This window comes from Ailuropoda melanoleuca, chromosome 5, assembly GCF_002007445.2.
Source record: "Ailuropoda melanoleuca isolate Jingjing chromosome 5, ASM200744v2, whole genome shotgun sequence".
NCBI classification, from domain to species: Eukaryota; Metazoa; Chordata; class Mammalia; order Carnivora; family Ursidae; genus Ailuropoda; species Ailuropoda melanoleuca.
The window spans coordinates 3,407,371-3,415,993 of record NC_048222.1 but is presented as its reverse complement, the minus strand read 5'-3'; the positions used below and the strand labels follow the sequence as shown (position 1 = coordinate 3,415,993).

Below are 8,623 nucleotides of genomic sequence, written 5' to 3'. Positions count from 1 at the left end.
GCCTACTTTAAAATCTATTTTTCTTTACCATGAGGCAAGGAACAAAAGCCAACCTGAAAACTGTTAAGGCTGACAAAATGTCTTTGATTCCTTTTCCTGAAATTACAAACCCATCTGCCATTTTTTGTCCTTCTGAATTTGCCATTTAACTATGGACTGTAAAACAATCCCCAAGGTCATCAGTAACATCTTACCCATTGACTTGGAAAAAAAAATTACCACTTCAAGTTTTGTGTATTCACCTGAATAGTCAGGGAACTTTCACCTATTTTATTTAGGTTTTCATTTTTTCAAATTCCAACCAGAAGCTAAATACAATTGGAAACCAGTAAGCACTAAGTTTTACTCCAAAGGAGTAGGATCATTCAGATTTACTCCATAAAAGTATGCAACCCTTAAGCAAAGCTTTTCTTCATTAAAAAGAAAAAAACAACAAAAAACTATACAGTAGTCTTTCCTTATGTTCATTGCACAAAATGAGTTCTGTTTTTAGAGCTTTGACACTCAATGGTTTTGAAACAATTTAAGATCCCAACTTTAGTAACTTTTTTCTACTCCAAAAAACCCTCATAAGTTTTCCTTTAGGATGGTGTAGAAACCAGTATTTCTGCACAATTCACTGGATTTTCTTTGTAGTAAGAATCTCTTCTCTTTAAAACCAAAAAACAAAAACCAAAAAGGAAAGTCCTCTACCTATTGTGGTTTCTGCAGCTATGAATGTATTTCTCAGTTTATAGCTGCTTTAGCTACTTCAGACTCCAGACCTGCTTCAATGTGTATAAACTGTGTCCACATTCAGCAGAATACTCTTACAACAACAACTCGGGGAAAGAGATCTAGAAATAAAATACACACATTTATGAGTACCAGGAAACAAACGTGGCCCAGTAAAACATGAGGCAAGAATGCCTACAATGAGATGCTTTTTTTTTCATTTAAGATTTCTTTCCCGTGGTTGTGTATCTATATATATATATTTTTTTTAAACAACCCCTTCTGGTCATTAGAATGAATCTGACAGTGCTCTGGAACAACGGTGATTACAGCAAAGCTATTAAGTTTTTTTAAATGTTATTTATACCTTTTACATTCACTTCTCACCCTCTAAATACTGATGGCAGATGTCAAAGAGGCAAAAACCAGCACAAATGGAAAGACCATCAAAAATGAGTATCACCTTGTGCTTCCAGATACATTTAAGCATTTCAGTGTACAATAGTCCTTTCATTTCACATTTTTAGTAAGATGCTGATGCAGTGCAGCAAATATGCAAAGCATCTTCTTTCACACAGTCCGTGCAGAAGACACCTAATTTTTTTTAAGTTCTGAGACACAAATAACTGAAAAAAAAAAAAAAAAAAAATCCAGGATGAACAAGTTTCAAAATGCATAGTGTTCTGTGCATGAGTCCATTTTCTTTAAACTCTGAAAGAATAAGTAAGAAAACAAGAAAAAAAAATGCTGCTGCACTCTCTGATCTTGTCCATTTTGCTGGTCAGCACTCTACTCTGGCATGTAAGGATGGAGGTGGTCCTCTATGGTGCCAACTGCCCAATGGGTAAGCTGTTCCTGCGGCAGGTAGAGGCAGATGCTGCATAACTTGAAGATTGTAGCTTTGTTTTTTGGAGTCTGAAAGGGGAATAATTTTAATAATCTTAATAAGGCTTTATCATAACTGCTCAATTGTCACATGAAGTCAATCTCCCACAATTACATTAAGCACTTATGGACACAGTAACAAGCATATGGAGTAAGGGAATAAATTATGATCTGTACCCACAACGACCTCAGTCTCGTCAGGAAGACAAAACCTTGCCATATAAAATACAGAAAGAATAAACATGATTATAAACTAAATGTTTAAAGAATTTATTCAAAACAAAAATGTAAAGTCTGGAAAGTCCAGCATGGACAACTTGCCAATGGAAAGTAAGCTTAAAGGCATTTCACAGAGACAGGATCTACACAGAGGTGTGAAGTCCTGTTTGTATACACAAAAGACAACAAATGTAGTCAGAGTCGAAGTGAGGGAAAAGAGAGACTGAAGCATAACCTGGGGTGAAGGACTGGAAGAAAGAGAAGGTATTACCATTACTATTACTATTTCATCTCTGACTTATGGCAAAATGTGCTAGGTGCCTTCACAAATCATCACTGCTAGTAAATGAAGATGGAAGCTACCCTCAGACCCGCCTTTGAAGTACTTCTTTTCACCACAGCACCTCTTAGAAAAATGCAAAAGCAGTCTATATATACATAATGAACCTTTACATTATGCACATATTTTTTTTCATTTTCAATGTTACAACAACCTTATATCGTTTACTCAACAAAGAACATGCGTTCACAGAAGTTACTGGTCTGAGATTTCATAGCCAGTAGATGGCTGCATGTGGATTAGAATCCAGACTCCAGGAATATGCCTCTCTACCACTTGCCCATCCACAATTATCATTTGGTCTAGCTTTTTTACACATCTTAGGTTATGATAAAGGACACAAGATCTCTGCTAGATGATCTTGATCAAGTTCTTGAGTTTCCTGATTTCCTCACCTATAAACGGCAGTAGTAAGACCTACCCCCACAGGATTGTTGTGAGGATTAACTGAGCTCCTACTTGTAAAGCTCTTCGCATCTCATACATAATAGGCCCTGTGTTGGCCACTCTATCAGTTCCCTCATTCTTCTATATAGAGCAAATATGGCAACACATCTCCTGTTTAGGAAGATCAAGAATGGATCCTGAAAGAAGGGGGACCTAAGAGCACTGAAGACCAAATGCCATCTACAATGAGGGTGATACCAGCCATCCCACTTTGCTCTGAGGACTGAGGTTTCTAGGACTTGGGACTTTCAGCACAAAAACCAGGGCCTTCCAGACAGACTGACTGCTGGTCACCTACCTACAACCCAAATTTAGTTTATGAGCTTACAATTTTCTTTTCATTAAAAGATTCAAGTTTTATTTGTTTCATAAACCACAGAAAACATCTGACCTTGATATAAAACAGGAAACAACTTATTTAACAAAGTAACTCCTTCAAGTCACCAGTCATTTCTATATATTACTGATCCATATATTCGTAGGAAAATGACGTTTCTACATTAGTGTATAGTCATTATTAAATCTAAGACTAAAAGTCTCTGTTGTAGATTCCACACTATGAGTCAAGAGCCTGCTATATACTATTATCACAATAAATTACTCAAAGACACAAGTAGTTAAAAATGAAAAATGATGGGGCGCCTGGGTGGCACAGTGGTTAAGCATCTGCCTTTGGCTCAGGGCGTGATCCCGGCGTTATGGGATCGAGCCCCACATCAGGCTCCTCTGCTATGAGCCTGCTTCTTCCTCTCCCACGCCCCCTGCTTGTGTTCCCTCTCTCCCTGGCTGTCTCTATCTCTGACGAATAAATAAATAAAATCTTTAAAAAAAATTCTTTAAAAAATAAAAAAAATGAAAAATGAGGCAACTTAAAAATCCACCATAGGAGAGCTAAGGTAAAGACAAAATGGAAAAGAAAACCTCCAAAACCCAACCAAGTCATGGTTTTCCTGTTTTACGGAGTGCCTCCACTAAAATCAATTTTCTTCTTAATTCCCAAAGCTCTTATTTGTACATATAATACCACATTTACTTAACACTTTCTTACAAGATACAAAGTCAATGTGTAATCTTGCGAAGTGGTCTTCAGCTCCTTGAACACAACAGTATGATTCACCTTTGTATTTTTTACTACCTTTCAGACTCTAAGTAAAAATAAACCCATGCTCTAAAATGCAAAATTAGGGGTGCCTGGATGCCTCAGTTGGTTAAGCATCTGCCTTTGGCTCAGGTCATCATCTCAGGGTCCTGGGATCAAACCCCATCTCAGGCTCCTGGCTCAGTGGGGAGTTTGTTTCTCTCTTTCCCTCTGCCCCCTCCCTGTTCCTGCTTTCTCTCAAATAAATAAATAAAATCTTAAAAAAAAAAAAAAAAAGCAGCAAAATTAGTATCACAAATACTTTTCTGAAAGTCTTTACTTAAACCGCCTTCTCAGAGAGGCCTCCTTTGCTGGCACCATCAGAGCTCATACCCAACAGCTTAGACACCCGCGCCCACTCTCTCTGAGCACTCCCCGACTGCATACATTTAGGTTTAGGTTGATGAAAATAATGTTCTAGAGAATAAAAAATAATTTGGAATACCTGCATTGCTTAAATTGGAAATGCCTCTCTAAAACACATATGGATCTTTTAAATACAGATATATTTCATCCTTTTAGATTTTTTTTTTTATTTAAAGGTCTAGGGCCAAAGCTTCTCAAAACAGAATGTGTTACTACTCATCTAAGGATGTTGTTCAAAACACAGATTCTCTGACCAAGTAGGACTGGAGTAGGGCAAGAAATTCTACATACTGAAGAATCTTATGATGTTGACCATACTTGACATAGAAAAGCTCTACAGGAACGTTTCTTAAACTCTACTGCACACTGGAATCATGACTTTTAAAGGCTCCCAGGTAGTTGTACTATGCAGCAAATTTGGGAATCACTGTTCTGGGGTGAGGCCCAGGATTATCTGTTTGATTTTTAAATAACTTCAAAAATAATGCAGTGTTGAAGTGGCAAAACAGAATTAACATACATAGAAAATAGTTTCCTAACAAATAAGCTTTTTAAATGAGCTGTTAAGTAGTTAAACAAACAAAGCTTACCTGCAAGTGCTGTCTGTCAATGAAAAGAAACACGGACTGGTTAGGATTGTTGACAACAATTCCAGTCTTGTCCTTGCGGCTCAGTACATGCAGAAACTGCTTTTCATAGTCACCGTGATGAAACTCAAATTTGGCCTAATGAAGAAATACATTTACATGTAACTACAAAGATGTCACCCTACCTGAAACATCTATTGCATCCATATGCTATCCAATATGGCAGAGCCAATCATGCCTACTTAAATTTAATTCATTAAATGCAATTTAAAATTCAGTTCTCCAGTAACTCTAGCCACATTTCAAATGCTCAATAATCCCATGTGGCCAGTGGCCACCATTCTGAACAGTCTATCAAGATGTATTCCTTCACCACAGAAAGTTCTAGTGGATAGCACTCCATTATAGAACTTGACCTTCAAGAAAAACTGCATCAGAGTGCCTAGATCCTAATTCTCAATGATTTTAGGCCAAATTCTATAAAACGAAATTCTCTTTCATTCTTTTTAGAGAGGGAGACAGAGAGCGAACACAGGACGGGAGAGGGAGAGAAAATATCAGACTCCCCGCTGAGCTGAGTCCAATCTCAAGATCCTGAGATCATGACCTGAGCCGAAAGAGAGTCTGGTGATTACCCAACTGAGCCACCCAAATGCCCCTAAAACGAGATTTTTCAAACTTATTTGTCTCAAGACTCCCAACTTAGTTCTTTAAGCGCAAGGACAACTCCCTCCTTTCTATTTACGAAGAACACACACTATGGATAGCTTTTGCCAAGAAATATATTCCAATCTCAGCTGCACATCTCACTACTTATGTGACCGTGTATATATCCCCTAACTTTTCTAAACTTCAGCTTCCTCTCCTGTAAAATGGGTTCTAACCCATCAGAACAGTTAAGAGGATTAAATGAAATACAAAGCCCACACCTGAAATATAGTTCCAGTCCTCACACAGATGGGCTTGAGGATATATGAACCCCTCAAAATTTTTAAAAATGTTACGCACATTTTTTCAGATTAAAAAAATTTTAAGTTATGAAGAACTATTACCAAATCAGGACATTCTTTTACTCTTCTAACATGAGAAAGATCAACTCGATACTCCCACAAAATGTCTGTGGAGACCAAATGCCGGGTGAAATGACTAGGGTAATGGAGAATTCAAGAAACAGAAACCTTAAACAATCTCGTATTTAGATAATGCAGAATTATTTTTAAAAAAATTAAAAAAAAGATTGTTAGTCCATTTGATTCAAACAGTTTTTATTCTCCCATTATGTCAAAGACTACAGGAAATACTAATATGGAAAAATCATCCGTTCCTGCTATCTAGAATTTTAGCACCCAGCTTTTCTTATAAGCCATAACCTACGATGATATGCTACATACGATTGTATGAACATGATATTCAATTGTACCTCTACAAATTCAAATATTTACTGCACTCAGTATAGGAAAAGAATGTTATTAAATACCAAAAAATACGAATAAGGTTATCCCACCCCTAAGGGGCTCTTATACTGCTCAAAGGGCAAAGCACATGCAAATATAAAACCTAACTTGCTCCAGATCTTTCCTAGAATAAGATGTCATTATTTGTAAAACCCTAAAATGGGTTATCTTCAAAGCGCTACGTGGAGAGAGAAATAACTAACACAGTGGACACTACGGGCAGTATTAGCAGGTGATTCTGCTCTGGGCCTTGAAAGAGGACAGTAATTTTCCCTGGGGAAAGCACTAATAAAAGGTAATTTGGGAAATGCCATTCCTGGAACAAGACCAACATAAATACTAATGTGTCAAAATCAAAATACTGCGTGGGGCACCCGGGTGGCTCTGTCAGCTAAGCATCTAACTTCACTCAGATCATGATCTGAGTCCTGGGATCCAGCCCCAGCATCAGGCTCCACGCTCATCGGTGAGTCTACTTGTCCCTCACTCTCCGCCCCTGGCTCCCCACTCATTCACTGTCTCCCTAGTGAATATACAAAGATTTGGGAAGGAACAGTCCACATCAAAAAAAACCCCTCTAATAAGTGGCATGAAGGCAATGCCCAGGAGTAATGAAATATGCGAATACTACGAAGAACTAACCTGCAGCAAGAGCATTTAGGGGTAAAGAGAAAGAAGAGATTCTAATAGCACCTCCCAGCACTTCATAGTACCCTGAATACAGCAGGAACTTGTTACTGAAAAGCCACCTTTACTCTGGTTCCTACTAAATCTCACTATCCAGATTTTCAAGTGCTTCAAGACAAAAAAAAAAAAAAAAAAAGGTTTTCAAGTTAAGTTTACGTTTCCTTTTCTCATCTGCCTTAAGAAGTTAGTTATTTATATTTAAAGCTTCTCATTCAGGATACTCATTTATTTTAAATTACTAGGGAAGTAAATTCATCTTTACACTGAACTAGTTTCCTACAGCTGAACTCCAAAATTACACGATATTACAACTCTATCCTACTTAGTGCTTATATTCAGTCCATAATTTAAGGTTTTTCATGATACAGGCACTACCCGCAGTACACAGCAGTGAATTAAGAGCATAAGCCCTACAGGATTTATGTCCTGACTGCCACTTAACTGCATGATCTTGGGCTGTTTACCTAATCTCTAACTGCCTCAGCTTCTTCCTTTGCAAAAGGAGGTTCCTATCTGCATAGTTCTTATAAAAATGAAGATTAAATTATATAAAGTATTCAGGAGACAGCCTAGCACAAGCAACAGTCAATAAACAGCCATGACTTCAAAAAGTAGGACTTAACTTGAGATAAGACTATTTTAATACAACTATTTCAAATAAGGTCTGAGAGAGAAAGATAGAGTATTAGAAATTTTAAAAAATACGATGAGTAATGGACCAAAATTTTTCCAATGGAAATTTCTGAGTTAAAAAAAATAATAATAAAAATCCTAACAGCGCTTCTGGAGAGCAGTTACAGTTGAGGTGCAAGACCTGCTCTGGTAACTATAAACATGCCTTACCACTCCTGTCTTCCTGCTTTTTATATCCAACTTACATTCTCCAGCAAGTTCATGTGAGTCAGATATTGTCCACTGAATACAAACATAATTATGTTAATACTTTTACCTATATTTAGGCTATATATTTATTCTTTGAAACTTACTTCTGTCAAGTGAATCTTTGAAAAAGGAAAGGTAATTTATTTGAGCTGATGTGTAGAACATTACCATGGGGAAAAGACAAGTATACCAATTTGCCTATCATACACAAAAGCACCATAAAGATGCTTCATAGTAATGGATGAATGTAAAATTTTTTAAATAACTTTCATATTTCTAAGCAATTAGCCTAAAACAGGCATTCTGATATGCAGTTTAGTATGCTTAAAATTAGTCTAAACGTCTTTATTTAGGTTTCGGATTGTAAACAAAGTATGATCATTGTAGAGTTATGAAATGTATATATACACAATAAAAAAAGAAAAGTAGCTATACCTGACCTAGAACTAACCATACTAACATTTTGGTGGATATTATTGTACTTTCTCCTATGTATATAAAAGTACTATGAATAAAGTTAGGATATCACTTGGGCAAATGCTCTTAAAAACTGGAAATTGTCTAGTACATCAAGTGACAAGTCTGAAGTTAGCACAATGTCAAGGAAGATTACTTAAGAACCACTACCAGATTTACTTCTCTCCTGTACAGTTTTATACACAAATCTACTTTTGGAAAATGATTTTTTTTAAAAGATTTTATTTATTTCAGAGAGAAAGGGAGAATGAGTGGAGGAGAGGGAGAAGCAGACGCTTAACCAACTGAGCCACTGAAATGCCCCTGGAAGCGGGTTTCTTTCTTTCTCTTTTTTTTTAAGCTTTTACTTATTTGAGAGTGAGAGAGAATGAGTGGTGGTGGTGGGTCAGGAAGCCAACTCAGGACTAGATCCCAGGACGGGGGTGGG

General features: G+C 37.0%; 1 protein-coding gene across 2 annotated transcripts in view; it reads right to left on the bottom strand.

Moving 5' to 3' along the window:
* Positions 1-228: 228 nt before the first annotated feature.
* C5H6orf62 (chromosome 5 C6orf62 homolog) overlaps positions 229-8,623 on the bottom strand; it is a 15,741-nt gene continuing 7,346 nt past the window's right edge. For both annotated transcript variants that reach the window (XM_011220457.3, XM_002915834.4), the window contains exons 4-5: positions 4,700-4,834; positions 229-1,629 (exon numbers count right to left, since the gene is read on the bottom strand). In XM_011220457.3, coding sequence (XP_011218759.1) covers positions 1,504-1,629; positions 4,700-4,834 — 261 coding nt within the window. In that variant the 3' untranslated portion in view covers positions 229-1,503. The remainder of the gene's footprint in view (positions 1,630-4,699; positions 4,835-8,623) is intronic.